Source organism: Lithobates pipiens, unplaced genomic scaffold (assembly GCF_037356315.1).
Source record: "Lithobates pipiens isolate NorthernLeopardFrog02 unplaced genomic scaffold, aLitPip1_a1.2 Scaffold_8, whole genome shotgun sequence".
NCBI classification, from domain to species: domain Eukaryota; kingdom Metazoa; phylum Chordata; class Amphibia; order Anura; family Ranidae; genus Lithobates; species Lithobates pipiens.
The window spans coordinates 489,500,247-489,520,542 of NW_027507903.1; the positions used below are offsets into that span (position 1 = coordinate 489,500,247).

At 46.5% G+C, this 20,296-nt stretch overlaps 1 protein-coding gene across 17 annotated transcripts in view; it reads right to left on the reverse strand.

The window, feature by feature from the left end:
* Positions 1-20,296, reverse strand: part of LOC143960435 (liprin-beta-1-like) — a 172,035-nt gene that overhangs the window by 84,249 nt on the left and 67,490 nt on the right. For all 17 annotated transcript variants that reach the window (XM_077469057.1, XM_077469055.1, XM_077469054.1 and 14 more), the window contains exons 2-3: positions 13,931-14,018; positions 6,580-6,788 (exon numbers count right to left, since the gene is read on the reverse strand). In XM_077469057.1, coding sequence (XP_077325183.1) covers positions 6,580-6,788; positions 13,931-13,994 — 273 coding nt within the window. In that variant the 5' untranslated portion in view covers positions 13,995-14,018. The remainder of the gene's footprint in view (positions 1-6,579; positions 6,789-13,930; positions 14,019-20,296) is intronic.

Here is a 20,296-nt window from a genome sequence, read left to right on the forward strand (position 1 = left end):
GAAAAGGAGGGCCCCTGCCTACGGCGTGGCTCCTTACCCTTCCTGGACCGTGGGAGCAGAGTACTCTTTCCCCCAGTAACATTCTTAATAATGCCATCCAGCAAGGTTCCAAATAGCCTCTCCCCCTGGAAGGGCAAATCCGCCAGTGCTTTCTTAGACGCCTGGTCCGCAGACCAGCATTTTAGCCAAATCAGGAGACATAGCACCACAGCTGATACTGATGCTCTAGAAAGCAAGGGAGTCGTATATAAAGCCGCATCACAAACAAACATACTTCAGGCCCTGTACAAACTGGTCTGCAGATCCACACAGACCGGGGGAAACCTGTTGCTTCTCAAACTTGCGGTGCAACAACTTAGCCCATTCAGTAAGCATCTGTGACACCAGGTCCGTGGCTAACACTGGCCGCAATACTAACCCCACCGTAAACATGGACTGGGCAACCGCCTCGGCACTTCTGTTGGTAGGGTCCTTGAAAGAAGGGGTCCCTTCCACCGGAATTGTGGTTACCTTATTTAACCTGGATACCGATCAACGACCAGAGGAGATGTCCATTTTTTCAGGAAACACTTTTCAAAGGGGTAAGGCACCGCCATCCATCTTGGGACCGAAAAGGCCTGCTGCGGGCTTCCCCACTCCTTGTAAATAAACTTATCAAAATAAGTTAGGTAGGGAAACACCTTAGCAGTGCGGGCCGGCTTGTGGGACCCAAAAGGGACTGACACCTCTGCAGATGCCCCCGCTGTATCCTCTATCTTAAGGGTATCCCGTACCGCTGTGATAAGTGCTCCTACTAGAGCTATTACCTGCGCTGAACCGGACACAGAGTCATTCTCACTGTTTGGACGGTCCTGGTCCACATCCTCTGAAACGTCAGAACAGGGGCAGCCTGCTACAGTGGGAGCCGAGTCTGAATCAGAGCTTTCCCCAGACGGTGGGGGGAGGGGGCATTTTTACTCCCCTTGCACCTGAACGCAGCTTCCACCTTGGCAACAAAGGACTCCAGAACCACAGACACAGTGCCCATAGGCACCGCAGGTGCAGGGGTACCAGTTGCAATAACAAGGATGTCTGGGGAAGAAGCGCCAGCTTCTGAAGCCATGCTGACCCACTCTCGCCTGTCACCACTAGGGACTTAAGGCAAGCCACACAAGATGCCCACCCTCCTAGCTGCCACAGACTGAGGGGCCCCCCGTAGGACTCACCACCCTGACCCAGGTACTGCACTGTGCTGCCGCCTTCTGCTCTCCTGTGCCAGCCACGAGGTGTTTGTGCTGTTCCAGAATGAACCAGCCGCCCAGCGCTAGGGTAAAAAAACAAAACAAACAAACTGGAGGTTACTAGAAAATGGCTGCCTCTGCAAAAAATGTTACAAGAAAATGGCCACGACCACCGTAGAATGGCCACGGTTCGTGCAGCAGCCAGTCCCCCACATGGCAACACACAGATAACCCACCAAAAAAAAACGAGCGGACCACCAACCACCCAGCGCAGCCCCCTGCCAGAACCCAGACCCCCCCCCCCCCCTGCCAGGTACATGCACCGCACCCCCTATGCACAGTCACACAGCGGCCCATCAGCATGGCGAGAGAAGAAAGGGAGAGCGAGAGAAGAAAGGGAGAGCGAGAGAAGAAAGGGAGAGCGAGAGAAGAAAGGGAGAGCGAGAGAAGAAAGGGAGAGCGAGAGAAGAAAGGGAGAGCGAGAGAAGAAAGGGAGAGCGAGAGACCCCCCTAGTCGACCTCCCAGGCAATGCCCAGCTGCTCCATCCTATTGAGACAGGTGGAACCATACTTACTCCTCCTGCAGGGACTGCTTGACGCATTGCCCGGACAGACCCATCACCCGAGCAGTATGGGGTGGCTGCTGGCCACGGCACACTGACAACAGTATCCCGGTCATGTGTGCCCTGGAGTATATAGCTTGCTGGTGGCCCCTGGATCAGACGGGGCATGTCGTGGCCGACCCAGTGTGTAGCTAAGGTCACGCGATCGATCGCCAGGCTGGGGAGACTACCAGGATCTATATTATCCAGCCCGTCAACCAGTCTGGCTGTTGATTGTAGATCACAGGAATCAAAAAGCAGAAAAAATAAAAAAAATCCCAGGACCAATGGTCCCCACAGGGAGCCAGGTCCTTCTACACTAGGCAGAAAAAAAAACTAAGCTGCTGGAAGCAGAGCGAGGGGTCATAGCCAGTAGGACCGCCCCCTGGGTGGTACTGTGCAGTTTTGCTGTTTTTACATGGTCTGCCTAGTCGTCTCCTGAAGGTGGCAATGTAACCCTAAGGTCAAGATTAAAGGAGCTGTGTCAGTCAATGAATGAAAGAGAAAATCCTTTTTGTTCCTGGAGGATTGTGCTCCCACGTACAGAGCCAGCTCCATATAGATAGGATTCAACCAGTTTGGTGTGGAGGAACTCGAGTGGACAAAACTGACCAACCCTACTGAACACCGTTGGGATGAATTGGAACACTGACAAGGATCCAGATATTTGCCTCCAACATCAGTACCTGACCTCACAAATGGGTCCAAATTATCATAGACACACTCCGAAATCTTGTGTAAAGCCTTCCTAGAAGAGTGAAGGCTGTATAGTCATAAAAAGCAGTTTAATTAAATGAACAGATGGCACAGAATTCCGAAAAACGTTAAAATTTTCAACCAATAGTTTAGAGGTGGTGTTTATATATGATGTCTGGACACTGCATCATTGTAATGCTAATCATACACTAGTAAAATTTCACATGAACACTTGTACGAAAATTCTCAGTACATTCGATGACTTAAAGCGGAGTTCCCACTGTTAAACTTTTTTGGATACATTTTTTTTTTAGGGGTTTATTTTTTATCGCACTTACATTTGTGAGATTAATCATCGCTCGATTGCCTATCTTATATTCCTGTTTACTGGAAGTTTCCATAGTGCTTGTGGGCATGTAAAGCCCTCAAGCACTATCTTCCGGGCTCTGGTGCAGCTGAGCGACCATCTGTTCTTGCGCATGCGCCATATGTACGGTGCAGAGCCGTACACTTCTAACATTGCCATCACAACATGAAGGGAAGTGACGTCAGGCGCCTTGGAGAGGAAGAGGCACATTACGAGGCGCCCCCTAGCAACAGACCTGAAAAGGCGAGTAAAAAAAAAACATGTTTTTTTTCCAAAGGTCGTTCCTTGTATTAAATGAGGCTGAATAAATGTTAAATTTGTTTTCTGACTTTAATGAAAGTACTTCAAAGTTTCATTTTCCCATGTTATTTTGGAACGAATGCACATTCACCCTTAGAAGTTCATTTGTTTGGGAAACAGTTTGCATCCTGCTTCTTCGAATTCTCATGTTGCGGTTGTCTAACAAATTAACACAGATTGGATTCCACTAAAGATTCAAAAAATTGCTAAAACTAAAAAGTTTGAATAAAGTTCTACTAGACTTTGGCTAACATAAGTCTAGATCTGAAGTGCCCACACAGTGGTGTTATAGTCCAGTTTATTCCAACATGAAATCAGATAAAGACCATACACAAAGCCTACAAGTATGTACAGATTATTTACATAAAACTGTCTGGAGCCCTACAGCAAATACCGCAGTGGGTTGAAGGGAGGTCAGGATTATAGCACTCCAGCCTGCTGCTTGTTAGACGCTCTACAGCAGAAATCAAAGCACTGAGGCACACCAAGTACTGGCTTAAGGACCGCTTCAACTTGTATAAGAACAGTGTGAACAGTAAGCTTTGACAAAGCATTTTGCAAAGCTTTCAGCAAGCTTTGGTGAAGCGTTTTAAAGTACCATTCAGCTCCAGTCTGTAAATGTTGAACACAGATCCTAATGAGAGTGTTGCTTGCCACTTTAACCACTTTCTGCGACCGATATGTTACATGTTTTTGGTACAAAAAATCCCAATAAGCGTATATTGATTGGTTTGCGCAAAAGTTATAGTATCTAAAAACTACGTGATAGATTTATGAATTTTTTTTAAATTTTTTTTTTTTTACTGGTAATGGCGGCAATCTGAGCTTTTTAGCGGGACTGCAACATTGCAGAAAACAAATCTGATCCCAAGTGACACTTTTTGGGGACCAGCGACACCAATACAGTGATCAGTGCTTAAAAAAATAAAAATAAAAAATAAAAAGTACTGATCAATGTATAAATTACACTGGCAGGGAAGGGGTTAACACCAGGGGCGATTAAGGGGTTAAATGTGCTCCCAGGGAGATGTTTCTAATTGTTGGGGGTGCGGATTCACTGGAGGAAAAGAGATCGTGATTCAGCTTAACTGAAACATGATCTCACCCTTTTTCTCCCTGACAGAGCAGCAGCAGTGTGTTGTTTACATCGGCACACCGCTGCCTCAGTTCTCTTCTGAGCAATCGCCCGTCCCGCTGATTGGCTCCTGCTGTGTCCAGCCATCCACGCGCACTCCCTTAACCAAATGCACGAAAAAAGGATTTTGCACAGCCAGGCCACACTGCCGCAATAAATGTACGTGAGGCTGTCCGGGAATCGGTTAAACAAGCTTCTAGCAGATTCACCCCTTCTTGAAACTCTTTGAAAGCCTGGTAGCAGCTTGTTTAAAGTGACAATCAACACTCCCAATAGGGTCTGTGTTCAACATTTACAAACTGGAACTCAGTGGCGGCTGGTGCTCCATCTTTTTTTTTTTTGGGGGGGGGGGGGGCAGCAGCAAACAAACCACCCAGCCACACACCCCCCCCTCCCCTTGGTCACTCTCGCCCATCAGTTCTCACCCCAGCCCAGCACTTACCGCATCTAAGTCGCAGGCATTGTCAGATCCTTCCTCCTTGGAGGCCAATAATATTGCTTCTCCTCTTGGCCAATCATGTCTCAGGACCCGCTTGCTGATTGGCCGGGAGCAGAATCAGGAAGTCAATATCGAATATTAATTTGCTATTGTCACACAAGTGGGTAAGTTTTCCAAAGCTTGCTGTTCACACTGCTCTTATACAAGCTGATGCCCATGTGAAACAGGCCTTAAAAGGCAATTCATGTCTTCCCTCTACCAACCAGCCTAGTGCTGGAATTGAGGTGAGCATTGCAGCCAAAGCTTCTGGAGGATTTTTTTTTTTTTTTTTTTTTTTTAAGACTAGGTTTTATTGAGTTTTCAGCGCAATACACAAAAGAACACATATACAATTTGCACAATTGGGGAGGGTTTCTGTTGGTGCCACTAAGACCCCTTTCACACCGAGCTGCCCGGGCGTCAGCAGTAAAGCGGTGCTATTCGGCCGCTAGCGGGCGGTTTTAACCCCCCACTAGTGGCCGAAAAGGGGTTAAATCCGCCTGCCAAATAATGCCAGAGCGGCGTTTTGCCGGCGGTATCGCAGCACTGTCCCACTGATTTCAATGGGGAGCAGCGGTGGAGGAGTGGTGAGGTCTCCGCTCCAAATATGCTCATGGGAGGACTTTTTCTGACACCCTGCAAGCGCACCACTCCAGTGTGAAAGCCCTTGGGCTTTCACACTGGAGTGCATTGAGCAGCTGTTTTAGGGTGCTTTGCAGGCGCCATTTTTAACGCTATAGCAACTGCAAAATGCCCTCGGTGTGAAAGGGGTCTTAAGGAACCTGAAATCACAGGAGGGAAATCAAAGTTACTTTGAGCGGGGCAGGGTGGGGTGGTTTAAGGGGCCCACACATTACACTCACGCAGATAGAGAGCTAGAGAGATATATCCCTCTCTCATATCGCATAGTCCCACGTGTCCAGGGAAATTCAAAGGACGCGAGTGGGATGGAAGTAGTGTGTTGCTCCATGGACACCCACAATTTTACTAAAAGCATGGGACAACAGATCCACATTACAGCCAAGCACCTCTGCTGTGTAAGAGTCTAATATTGCAGATTTACATTTGACCGGGATGTCATGTCATGTCTTAAGCAGGCCTCCTCCATTACCCAAGGAGGGGTTATGTAATTCACAGAAGATAGCTGGGAAAGCTGATAACACTATTTGAGATTACAATTTCGAAGTCACAAGACAGTAGGGATTATGGCAGCATCAACAGGTATTTTTCTGTACTTGCAAAAAATGTACTTAGCCTGAAAAAGAGAAAAATGGATGGAGCCATTACATCTGAGGACAGCAAAGCTGCAATTTATTATGTTTTTGTTCTTGGGTTTGGACACACTTTAAGGACTCATACGGGACATTTTCTAAACTCTCCTAGAAGCCATTCTCCTGGCAGCAGTGTTTTGGTGAAAGAAAAAAAAAAAAAAAAAAGCCTGGCACTTGTAAAAGTGTGTAACACGTTTAGCCACAATTACCTGCATCAAGCGTTTGGGCATTCAAAGTCCCACTGTCAGAACACAATAGCTCAGCGGCGGAGATTGCTGTACTAACAATGGGTAGTTAGTACATTGGCTCCTAACAAAGCTCCTCAGTTTTTTTTTTTCAATCAGCCCACTGGGTTGAATGAGAAAAGGCTGCAAGTGTGTACCAGGCTTTAATTATAACCAAATGCTTTCAGTGTTGTAGTTAACAGAAAAAACGTGAGGGAAGATCTTCAAGAGAACCTGTCTGTCCTCAATGGGCAAAGTGATGTTTGATGTTCAGTAAAGCACTTACCACCATCTGGCTCTGCAGCCACTCCACCAGGGACTCGGCAGTGGAGTCCGGCACCTGACACCTCAGACCGTCCCTCTCATCAGTATCCATCATCTCCAGCATTCCACGCAGGTCCTCGATAAGATGGAGAACACGTAAGCTCCCCATGAAGGGCGAGGTCGGTGACTGGCAATCAAAAATGCCATTGGAATACTCCAGGGCCTTGGAGCCTGTAGAAGACAAAATATTAGCCAAATGGTCAGTCATTCCTAAAAGCCTACAGGTTGAAAAGGTTTTGTCGGCAGTGTTATACAGTGTTGCTCCAAATACCCTGCTAATTGCCAGGCTGCAGTACCAAGCCATTAACCTGGGCAGGCATATAAATAAAAAAAGGCTGAGGGAAATCAGCATACCAGTTCTGCATGACTTAAAGTGTTATTAAACCCACAACAGTGAAATCAGCCTATATATGCAGTAAAGCATGCTTGTTATACTCACTGTGGAACCTAAGGGGTTAATCTTTGAGTAAAAGGGCTTTTTCTTTAGAGGATGCATGTGATCAGTCAGGGCCAATCAGCACCGTCCAGACAGAGGGTTTAGGGGTCCTGCAGCCTCAAAGGATGGTCTGAGTAGAATGGAAACGCCTCCTACACCGATAGACTGCTATATACTGCTGATGAGAAAAGGTATTTAGCAGTTTATATTTACTAAATTAATTGCATTTTCATGTTCTGTGTACTATGGGAGACCAGATATAGTGAATGCAGGGTCCTGGGTTTAGTAACACTTTAAGCCAGCCACAGGCCATTTAAATCTCGGCCCGGTTCAGCAGGGCAGGGATTCGAACCATGTATAGGCAGGCTAAATGTACCCCAAGTTGCTCAAATCGATCAACTTGGGTACAACCAGCCTGTTGGATTTTACATGCAATTATTGCTAGTGGCTATTATAGTCCCTAGCATTAATCATGGTGTTCTTCTGGCGGGGATGGTTTCCCCCGCCACCCCTCCTCCAACCTTGAGAACACAATGGCTCCATGGGAGGGATTCCCTCATCAACACCAACGGTGTACATGTTGAAATCAAGCTATTTTCTTTCCTGCAACCGTGACTGCAGTTAAGAAAAACGCTATATATATATACACACACACACACACACACACACACACACACACACACACACACACACACACACACACACACATATATATATATATATATATACATATACATATACATATACATATACATATACACACACACACACACGGATTGATTCTAACAATTCCATAAGGTATCTAAAATCAAAAAGAAAAAAAGCTTTCGGCTTTGACCATTTCACTGCTGCTGGTGTAAGGCTTATTTTGACTGCAGCACAGGCTTACATACACAGCAGCCGGGGATAGTGTTTACATTCGTTAAGCTGACTGTTGGCTTTCTGGTGGATATGATTCGGGGGCTAAAAAGCCACCCAGTCACTTCAACATCTCCCGCCTCCCTATGTGAATACAGTACAATAAAATTAACAAAATAATGTAAACAGTAAAATACTGTAAAAAAATAAAAATAAAAATGTCCCCCACCTCCGTGTACATATGTAGACGAATATGTATCGGGTGCTGCTACAAATGAAAAAGGATGACTGCGCGTTAAATATCGCCATGCACACTTAAGGGAGAACAAAAATTCTAGGGTTCATTCCTTCATTCGCTATTAAAGTGGTTCTAAATGCTGAAGGTACAAAACCTGTGTGCTGCTTCCCCCCACAGTCCCTCCAATACTCAGCTGAGCCCCTTCTCGATCCAGCGATGTGCAAAGGATCCTCGGCTTGTTCCTGACAGTAGGTCACCATTAGGCCTAGAAATGCTCAGGACTTGGCTACAGATGGATAGATAGATGGATCTCCATCCCAGTGAGATCGACTTAAGTTTAAAAATCCAGCTTCTTAACTGGGTATATAAACTCTGCACAGTGCAGTATGCCAGTATGTAGCATGATACTATCTTTTCCCAGCAGTGAAAGAATGGATAGCAGCTGCTCTCACACTAGTTCTGTGGCGGACAGCCATGTGTTTACAAATGGAAATGTTGGGAATTTTATAGGTCACCTGCTCAGATTTGAATTTTAAAGCCCATTATATATTTTCTTTCATTGGCGCAGCCCTTAAATCATCTATATATTTGTGGATTTTTGTTTCAATTAAAAAAACTGTTTATTAGTACTGGATTATACATCCAGTGACATTACTGCGTCTGTGCTTTTCTATGAAACGTAGACAAATAGTGGCTGGTGGGAGGGGCTGAAGGGTACTGTACATATCGTCCTGAAAACATCACAGCACCCTGCCTCAGTACTCATCCAAAGAGCCCCCAGCCCTGATACAAAAGCGTGCTGGCTCTTGAGAGGAATTATACTAACATAAAAAATACAGTGATGGGTAATGTCAGTCTGGAGTAGTGGATTTTACTGAGCAAACGCCATCCGCATGTATACATCCCTAGGTAATGCCCAGATAGAATTGAAAGAAAAGAAAAAGAAATCCAATGAATGACAGGCACAGTTCAGCTGGGGGAGGAAAAGGCTAGATGCCAAATGCCCTCCAACTCGGAAATAAGGTGGGTTTCACCTGATTTGTTGCAGCTTCTAATGCATATTGTGAAAAACTCACAGTGTGCAATAAAATCACAGTAAGCAAATTCAGTACAGGAGAAGAGACTGTACAACTGTGAAAAAAAAAAAAAAAAAAAAAAAAAAACAACAACAAAAATCACATAGAAAGACAAAAACTTATTTTAAAGGTTGTGGCAGGAGATGGAGAAGCCAGAAACATAGCTGTTAAGAAGATTGCACAGGATGCAACTCGCATTCAATTTTCCAAAAAAGCTTCTCGTGTTCCCCTCTGATCTCGTTTCACTTTGATACTGTATATAAACTTTCCCACAGTTCGTGATAACTCCCTTGGCCTCATCTAATCAGAAAGCTCTTACTGGCCAATAGGCTGAATGGTAACACTTGTAAAACCCATTTAAAACAGCAGGAAGCATGAAGAACAGCCACACACACACACACACACACTACAATTTGATTTAATTAATTTGATCTCGAATAAAGCTCACCACATGTATGACAAGCTCTGTACAATCTCCTTTACAACGTCACATACATCCCAGCCCTCTGGCCGGGGAACTTTGACAGCTCACCCGTCACTGGGATCGGATGGGTGATCTGTCCATCAAAGTCCTGGGACCAGGAGGAGGGGCTGTATCTGACAGCGAGCAGTGGGGAACATGGCAATCGAATACTTATCGCTGTGTTCCCTGCGCTGCGTTCTGATCACCTGGGCGTGTCTCTCTCTCTCTCTGATCACTGGAAGAAGGACTCCCATTCCTCCCAGGCTGCTGGCGGTGCTTGCCAGGCATCCATATAGCTCGCCAGCCCTCAAAATCCACTCGCAAAATGCGAGCAGGTGAGTGGATTTTTTGAGGGCTGTATAGATCTACATCTACACACACACACAGGGGAAAAAAGTATTTGATCCCCTGCTGATTTTGCACGTTTGCCCACTGACAAATGATCAGTCTATAATTTGAATGGTAGGTTTATTTCAACAGTGAGAGAGAACAAAAATATCCAGAAATTTATTTTTTCAAAAAAGTTATAGCCTGATTTGCATTTTAATGAGTGAAAGTAGTATTTGATCCCCTATCAAGCAGCGAGATGGCCCCCAGGTGTCTTCTATACAGGCAATGAGCCAAGATTAGGAGCACTCCTAATCTCAGCTTGTTACCTGTATAAAAAGACAACTGTCCACAGAAATGGGTAGTCAATCAGCTTCCAATCTCTCCACCATGGCCAGGACCAAAGAGCTGTCCAAGAATGTCAGGAACAAGACTGTAGACCTACACAAGGCTGAAATAGGCTACAAGACCACCCCCAAGCAACTTGATGAGAGGGTGACAACAGTTGGTGTGATTATTCACAAATGAAGAAACACAACGTAACTGCCAATCTCCATCGGTCTGGGGCTCCATGCAAGATCTCACCTTTTGGAGTTTCAATGATCATGAGAACGAGGAATCAGCCCAGAACTACAGAGAATCTTGTCAACAAGGATCTCAAGGCAGCTGGGACCATAGTCACCAAGAAAACAATTGGTAACACACTACACTGTGAAGGACTGAAATCGTGCAGCACCTGCAAGGTCTCCCTGCTCAAGAAAACACATGTACAGGTCCGACTGAAGCTTGCTAATGAACATCTGAATGATTCAGAAGAGAACTGGGTGAAAGTGTTGTGGTCAGAGGAGACCAAATTCAAGCTCTTTGGCATCAACTCAACTGGCTGTGTTTGGAGGAGGAAGAATGCTGCCTATAACCATGGAGGTGGAAATATGCTTTGGGGGGTGTGTTTTTGCTAAAGGGAACAGGACAACTTCATTGCATCAAAGGGATGGTGAAAGGGGCCGTGTACCATCAAATCTTGGGTGAGCACCTCCTTCCCTTAACCAGGGCATTGAAAATGAGTCGTGGATGGGTATCCCAGATGACAATGACTCAAAAGCACACAGACAAGGCAAAGCAGTGACTCAAGAAGAAGCACATTAAGGTCCTGGAGGTGCCTAGCCAGTCTCCAGACCTTAATCCCATAGAAAATATGTGGAGGGAGCTGAAGGTTGGAGTAAGCAAACATCAGCCTTGAAACCTTCATGACTTGGAGAGGATCTGCAAAGACAAGTGGGAAAAAAATCCCTCCTGAGAGGTGTGCAAACCTAGTGGCCAACTACAAGAAACGTCAGACCTCTGATTGCCAACAAGAGTTTTGACACAGTACTAAGTCATGTTTTGTGAAGGGAGTCAAATACTTATTTCACTCAATAAAATGCAAATTTATAACTTTTGACATGTGTTTTTTCTGGATTTTTTTTTTGTTATTCTCTTACCATTAAGATAAACCTACCATTAAAATTATAGACTGATCATTTCTTTGTTAGTGGGCAAATGTACAAAAACAGCAGGGGATCATATCATTTTCCCTCACTGTATGCTGCCCAGTAACCCACCAGAGAAATCTTTACACTGCCATTATTCTTGTCACCCTGCTTTCCCCATCTACCCTCTTGAACCCTGTGCTGAGAGTAATAGCTGTTCAGATATAGAATGGTCGCAGAGCTCTGCATCTCTTATCGCAAACTCATTATCCACTTCAAAGCCGCCACAATTTCAGGTTGAGCATTACAGTGTGATTTGAAGGCAGCCGATTCCTCAGTGTGTTTCAGACTGCTTTCCCCGTCTCCTGGCAGCTCTCTGCCATCTTTACCTCCAGGCCTATTCCTCACTGCCTTGATCCCTGCCAGCCCCATCATTACCTTGCTCCTGTACACACTGCTTCCATACTTACAATCTTCTTTGCCAGATCCAACAGTAGAACGAACCCCTGGGGATCTTTTGAGAGACTCTAGGGTTCCATGGACCCCAGCTGAGAAGCCCAGGTCTAGGTAGATCCTCATATTACATAAGTTCAACATACATGTTCACTTTACAATCTAACTGTCCAATCTCCTTCTTTGGATTTACGAAAACTATGTAAGAAAAGGCATTCAAGTCAATCCGGCCCTTTTAATTTTAAAAAGGTATAAAAAAGGGATGCCAACATGGCAGTTCTACACACAGTAGTAAGTGGCAAGTGTGTAATTTTACTTATTGACACACATCGGAGGCTAGTCCAGAGACGGTTAATCAAGATGGCAGACAACAGTGTTAACAGTGGAAGCATGCTACTCAACCACAAACAAAAAAAATTTGAACAATTGCATCTGCAGGTAAAGTGGTGGCAAGTGTTTTCTGGGACAAACGTGGCAATATTTGCGTGGATTTTCTACCCCATGGTGCCACGATCAACAGTAAATATTTCTGTCAAGTCCTAAGTGATGTGCATACGCATCTGCGGAAAAAATGGCCTGGTTTGATCAGTAAGGGTGTCTTGTCTTTTCCAGTGCAACACACAAGCTCATAGGGCTTCACTGCACTACCTGCATATTACAGCAACTCAGCTGGGGGGTATTGCTTCATGCCCCTTACAGTCAGGACCTTGCTTTCCTCCTGTTTGGACTCCTAAGAGTTCCTGGGAGGTCAGCATGTCAGTACTGATGACAAAGTGAAGCAGGCTGTCCTAGGATGGTTCAATCTATTTATGCCAGAGCCTTTCAGGCATATGTTAAATGCTGGGATAAGTGTATAAATGTAGCAGGGGGGTAGGTCAAAAAATAAATGCAGTTTCCACTCCACTTGAAAATTGTTCTATTACATACTGTAAACTTAAAAGTCCTGGTTTGACTTGAATGCCCCCTCGTAATATAAAGGACCTACCTGAACTAACCAATCAATCTGTATCCAATCAGTAAGGTCATTGAACTGCATATTTGTTGATAGGAGACGGTACAACCAGACTAACGAGTTTGGTGAGCAATAACTTTGGGAAATGTGAAGCAGATTGAATAGTCAGACTGTAATATGTATGGTGAGCTTTAGATTGAACTATGTAAAAATGAGTGTTTAACTTATTGGATATAAGCAGAATGAGATGGTTAGGTAGACCCTCACACATAGCTGTCAGAGAACGTGCTGGAGATCAGTGACGGCTGGGGCTCCAAATTTTTTTTTGGGGGGGGGGGGGGCACGAACAAACTGAAAAATACTGAAACAAACCCCCCCCCAATCAATTGCGGCCTCACTGTGCCCGCCATATGCCCCATCAAATGCAGCCAGGCGCATCCCCATCTCAGCTGTCACTTCACTAACCCTCCCCCTGTGGCCGGTCCGGCAGGACTTACCGCTTGTGTGGTGGGGCTCTGCTCCTCCTCTCCTGTAGTGGTGGGAAGAAGTGGCTGCAGCTCCTGTGTCCGCTCGGCTCCTCAGGCTTCCTCCGTCAACGTGTTAGGCATCCAATAGGATCGCTTAATGCTTTGGCCAACCGGGAGACAGGTCTCATTGACCTGCCTGCTGACTGGCAGGGAGGAACGCTAGTGTAAAAATTCATTGGTTATGCCACACAACAGGGTAGGATGGGGACACAGTGACCTGTGACCCAAGCCCACCCTATTTTGAAACATATTAGAGCCTCTGGCTCAAATAACGTGCTTGAAAATACACCCCCCCCCCCGCTTATCCCCGCCATAGTAATGTGTTCGGCGTCCTGAAAGGGGCCGGGCACATGAATAGGGAGGGCGGCGCCCTTAATGCATGGGCCGCCAATTGGTATAGATTGTATAGAGCGTTTGCAAAATATCAGAAATAGCATTAATACACAGAAGGGCGATAATACGCCCTCATAGGCAGATGTCTCGTGTCACATTTGAAGCTCATTAAAAGACTCACCAGCTATAATCCCATCCATCTGCTCCAAAGCTGCGGCCAACATCTCACTTGCGTCGTTCATCATTCTTTAACGTCCCGTGCCCGGGCCCTAAAATCCAAAATAAAAATCAGCAATGATTAAATCATTCTTTAGACCAGACTGAAGGTGAAATACTAAAATGAACACAACTAATTTATCGCAAAAAGGTGACGTACATTATGAGTGGTAACTAGGTAATATTTGTACATATCGGGATCAGCTTGCATTGCGTTTTCTGCAGCTTCAAGCCATAGGTTGATGTCACATGGGTGATATGAGCGCTGGAGACAAACCGGCAATTTCAGGATCACCAAGAAGCTGCTTACCTCTACAGAATAGCGCTTTCATTAGTGGATGTCGCTCCCATTGCTAGAAATGGAGATTCCCAGCATGGAAAAAGGAGTGACAGAGAGGCAAATGGAATGTATTCTGCTGATGGCAATTTGTCACTAGTGGCAGTCACCTGTGTACCATCAGTCTTTGAGGCTCAACCAACTCACAGTAAAATACTGCGCGCATAGTATAGTATTCCCCTCCACTTCATCCCCAACAGCTACACAAAGAGTTATGCAGAGTGGAGAGGGGAAAGGTGGATGTGCTGGACACTCCATTCCCCAGTAGTTGGTATTGCCCTTCACTTCATCCCTGGCAGCTACACAAAAGAGACACTAAGAGGAGAGCTTTGACATGCAAGGAGGGGGCAGCACTAAGGAAGGGACTCCTCTTGTAATCACATTTTCTAGGAAGTTCAAAGGGCACATTGCAAGTAAATTTATGGAAAAAGAAAACATTGCAAGTAATCATATATTTTTTATTTTCTAGAATTTGACAGGGTTTTTTTATAATTGCATGCTAATTTCTTGTACGGGTGTAACAGGTACAGGAAGCAAGTAAATATACATATACCACACACAAAAAAACGCATTTAAAAACTTTATATGATTTGCATTTTAATGAGTGAAATAAGTTTTGACCCCTTTACAAAACATGACTTAGTACTTGGTGGCAAAACCCTTATTGGCAATCAGAGGTCAGACGTTTCTTGTAGTTGGCCACCAGGTTTACACACATCACGGGAGGGATTTTTTCCCACTCCTCTTTGCAGATCCTCTCCAACACTGAAGGAGATTACATAAAAGGCAGAATCCAGAAATATAACCCAGGACATTGTGATAAAAGTGGAGTCCTATAAAAGACAGATACAACATATAGGAACCCGTGATTGATAGCTGTGGGTGGAATGGCCCTTTATATAATAAAGATGGTGCCATGATCCCAGGAAATACATTTTTACTACAGAGTGGTTATGCTGAACAGGATGGCCCCAAAGACATGAGCTGTGAACAGGACGAGGTTTATAATACAATCTTGTAAACCCGAGTCTAGATTGTGATCCACAGGATAAATAAAGCCATATATGGAGCAACAAGACCGATTGTGGGCGGAGGAGACGGGAAGATGGATCTGCTGCTGGAAGGAAATATCACACTGTGCACTGAGAGGGGAAGGGGCCCAGGCTACAGGACATCAACAGGTACAGGAAGGGAAACTGTACAGTCCATACATGCAGAAAAAATACAGAGTATTACACCCAGCATACAGGACACATATCAGGTACAGGAAGTGGTACTGTGCACAGTCCATACATATACAATAACAGATAATGAGAATTGCACCCAGCATATAGGGCACAAGAAGTGGTACTGTACTGAGCCTATAGAGAATAAGATACTGAGAATCCCACCCGGCACAAGAGTAATGTTACTGTGCTGAGCCCATACATAGAGCATAAGAGCTACTGAGAATCCCACTCAGCACTAAAGAAAGTAGTACTGTCCTGTGCCCATACAAATAGAAGAGATACTGAGAATCCCTCCCAGCACACAGGACAAGGAGGTACTGTGCCGAGTCCATACATAGAGAATAGGAAGAGATACTGGGAAATCACACTAAGTATACGGGACAAGAGAAGCGGTACTGCGATGCTGAGAATTTGTAGCACTGTGAACTGGGCTTACAACTTAATGCTAGGAAAGTATTCTATAATCTTGTTAAAGAAAGTCACACACGGAGTTGGAACAGAACATTTATCTTCCAGCGACATTTACGGTGGAGTAGTAATTCTCACTAATCATCCATGGCAGGTTAATTCCACTCTCATTTTGCCTGGTTAGGGTTGTCATAACAGTTTGGGATAAATCTCGTCACAATGAAAGGCGTCCCTCTTGTAGAATTCTCCCAGGATACATGGTTTCTATTACATGGGAGTATTAAAAAGATTTAAATTCCGGGGTGAACCTGATGAAGGGTCAGATTCCAGATTTGGTCTAGTGGATCAACACACACGCACACCTTTTTAAATGCTCTGGAAGATTCCTACAGTGCTATTCACTAGCCCTGTTGTAGCTTTTTTTTGATTACAAACATTTTTATTGGGGGTAAAAGAAAAATAAGTCGATCCACAGAAACAAGTACATGACTGCATCAGGGGGTAGCATAAAAAAAAAAATACACAACATACAAATATAGCTGGAACAGCAGCAGACCAGGCACAAAGGAGAACATACAAAAGTAATTTACGTGGGGGGCGTGGCCGGATGTGAACCAGGGAGGACGCACGGTGAATGAGCTCCAGGAATCCTTTTGTAATCCTGCTCCATCCTCTCTGCTGACGGACCCGGGGACGCTGCTAGACTCTCCCCTACACTGCGGACCATCCTCGGACCCGGCTGGGCTGTGTATTTCGGAGCCCGGCGGTGTTTCTGGAGCTCCGGTCGGCTGCGGCCTAGCTGCCTGGTGGAAGCCGGCCGCCATCTTTCAGGCCTGTGAAGCCTCCGGGACGCCCGAGGTGGAGTGCTGCGCTCGCGGAGCGTATCTACGAGCCGGACATACGGAGGTGGATTGTCACGGACGTGCACTGCGGGCTGTGGCCGGACCTCTCACCGAAATTGTCGCGGCCGCGTTCGGATCGTACCGCGGCGGCCGGCCACGTGGCGGCAGGGGCGGCGGATCGCCTGGAGTGTGTGGAGGCCGAGCACCAGGAAGGGAGGTGAGCTTTGGAGTTGGGGTCAGCTGCAGGGTGCCCCAGGACTGAGACTGAGGGAGTGTGGTGGGGGCCTGTGTCAGCTATTGTCAGCAGTGTTGCTCTCTCACACTGGTTTGTGGCTGGACTCCTTTAAAGGGACATATCCTGTTTCTATCTGCAACCTGCTGGACTGTGTCTGTGCTGCTGCATCTTCCTGCTGAACTTCTCCTAAGCCAAGTTTTGTGCTGCACCATACACCATCCTAGCTGTTTGTTCACTCTGTGGCTGCTCTGCTCTTAAAGGGGCGCACCTTACTGCCTGTATACCATCCTGCATACTCTCAGTCCGTTTGCCTGCTCCTTCATGCCCTCCAAAGGCAAGTCTGCTGCTAAGAAGGCACCGCCGCAGCCGGTACAGAACCCTAGTGATTTTTTGAACCAATTCAAGGCGCTGATGGCGGATATGGAACAGGCGGCACCGCAGGCGGCCGCTCTGCCCGTGCCTGCTACCCCTCAAGCCAATGATACCACTGTTATTCTGGCGGCAATTGAGCAAAGCAGAACATCATTGCTGGTCCGCATAGACCATTTGGCGGAGGAGTGCAATCTCATAAGAGCTGATTTGGACAAATTTAGGGGCCGACTTTCTGAAACCGAATCCCGAGTCTCGGCAACGGAGGACACCACTAGTCGCCATGATGAAGCCATTCATGCTCTGCAGTGCACTGTTCAGAATTTGGTGGCGAAAGCCGACGACGCAGAAAATCGCATGCGGAGGAACAATGTTAGGGTTCTGGGCCTCCCAGAGGGAGCTGAGGGGGAGCGCCCTGCTGAGTTTGCGGAGAGCTTCTTCAAAACACTTCTTCACTTAACCGAGGTCCCTCCAACATATGTGGTGGAAAGGGCTCACAGGGTACCCACTGGTCGAGGTCCGCCTGGGGCTCAGCCCAGGCCATTCCTGGTACGATTCCTCAATTTTAGGGACCGGGACTGTATACTGCGCGAGGCACGCAAACACCAGACCCTGCCTTTTGAGAACACGGTGGTGCATCTGTATCCCGATTTCTCGGCTGACTTGCAGAGACGGCGCAAGACCTTTACGGACATCAGAAGACGGCTGCGTGAGAAAGATTTGAAATACTCCATGCTCTATCCTAGTCGGCTGCGGGTACAACATGGAGGTTCGGTGAAGTTTTTTGATACTCCTGCTGAAGCAGATGCCTGGCTCCAGTCGCTGAGATAGGCGAGGCCGGACATGGTCTACTTACTACACGGCGGGATTGGTTCTTCTCTCCGTTTTCCTTTTTGCCTTTTGCTATGGCCCCCGTTAAGAGTTTGGCCGGTCTGCTCCTTGGAGGTTGAGTTCCCTGTTGTGCCATCATAGGGTTCCCTGACATGGAATTTTGCTCCCTCGGGCTTGGGGTGGGGGGGGGGGGAAATTTGAAGGTGGCTGCCCTCTCCTCACAAGTGCATCTCTGTGGACACATAGTTGAGTACAGTGCCCCTTCTTCAGTATCTGTTTGGCTACCCTCTTGGACACATCGCATCCTGGGAACTGAAGGGGCATATGAGGTCCGGATGGGACAGCAAAGGCGGGAGGGTCCTGAAGCAGAGTTGGGAGCTCCGGGACACTGGACACCGTGTTTATGACAGTTTATTTTGGTGACACTTTAACACCCCTTTTGTTGTTTTTTAAGGGGGGTGTCAAAACTTTTTCTTAGTGTCTTTAGGTCCTTTTTGGCCTCACGATGGTTATGCCCTCGAGGACTATTTTAGGACACGGTTTGGGGACAAGCTGCGTGTACCTGTTTTTTTGGTTTGCTACACAGCAGCAGGGAGTTTCTGGGGTTCAGGGGGTGGGGTTTTTAGTTCATGCAGCCCTCCAAGTCAGTTTTTTTATTTTTCATATGCTTGGTTACACGTATGTCTCACATGGTCAATTGTATTTCCTTCTGTTACTTTGGATACTGTGTCTCTTGCTGGACAGGTTTAATGGGGGATGATGGCGGGACAAATGTTTAATGTGGTCTCCTGGAATGTCCGAGGATTGAATGACAAATTCCGTAGAGCTTTAATGTTTCAATTCTTAAAACCGCTTAGTCCTCATGTGGTGTTCCTGCAGGAGACGCATCTGGATGGGAGCAGGGTGCTAGCCTTACGTAGAGCCTGGATACAACGGGCGATACATGCAACTTACTCTACTAACTCCAGGGGAGTGTCAATCTTAATCAGTAAGGCGGTACCCTGCACCATACATCGTGTGATCTCGGACCCTGGGGGAAGGTATCTGATTGTAGTCGCTGATATTGGCACCTACAAGGTGGTCTTAGTTAATGTTTATATTCCACCCCCTTTTCAGATTCAGATTTTGTATGATATTTTGGGTAAATTGGCACCTTACATGCACCTCCCTCTTCTTATTGCTGGGGATTTCAATGCCATACTCTCTACCGCTTTGGACACCTCTAATGCATCTAGAGTGGCATCGGCTGACCTTTCTGCCTGGGCGGCCACGGCTTCCCTGACAGAATTGTGGCGGTGGAAGAACCCTACTACTAGAGGTTACTCGCATCTTTCCAAAACGCATAGATCATCCTCGAGGATTGACTTAGCGTTCGCGAATGCATCAATGTTGCAGCTGGTGGGCGGAGCTACATATTTAGCGGGTGGTCTGTCTGATCATACGCCTCTGTCAATACATATTGGTCTCACCTCAGGCTCTAGGGGGGGGGGGGGGGCTGGAGGCTTAACCCTGGCTGGCTGGAGGTGGAGGAGGTGTCCACTCAGGTTGCGCCACACTTTGGTAAGTATTGGGAGGATAATGTGGGTACTGCTGCTTCAACCGTGGTGTGGGATGCGTTTAAAGCCTGCATGCGCGGTCACTATATCTCGGCTATTAAGCAGGCACGCAGGTCTCATAATCAGAAAGAGCAGGAATTGCAGGACAGGGAGAGGGTGTGTGCTTTGGCACATGCTAATAACCATTCGGATGTCACGTATGGTGAACTTCTGGAGGCGAGGCGTGTTTTGGCACTCCATTATACCGAATTAGCTCATACGTCTAGGACAAAGCTGGCTGAATCACTTTTTGAGCGGGGGGACAAAAATGGCAAGTTGCTTGCTATGTTGGTTGCGGAACAGAGAGTTCAGACTAACATACCTTGCATTAAAAACGATCGGGGGGACATTCTCACAGATCCTGTGGCTATCTTGGACACTTTTGTGGACTTCTATAGAACCCTGTATGCTCCTCTCCCGGCTTACAGCTCACTGGAACTGGACGGGCTGTTGGCGTCCCTGGATGTTCCGGTGCTGTCCGAAAG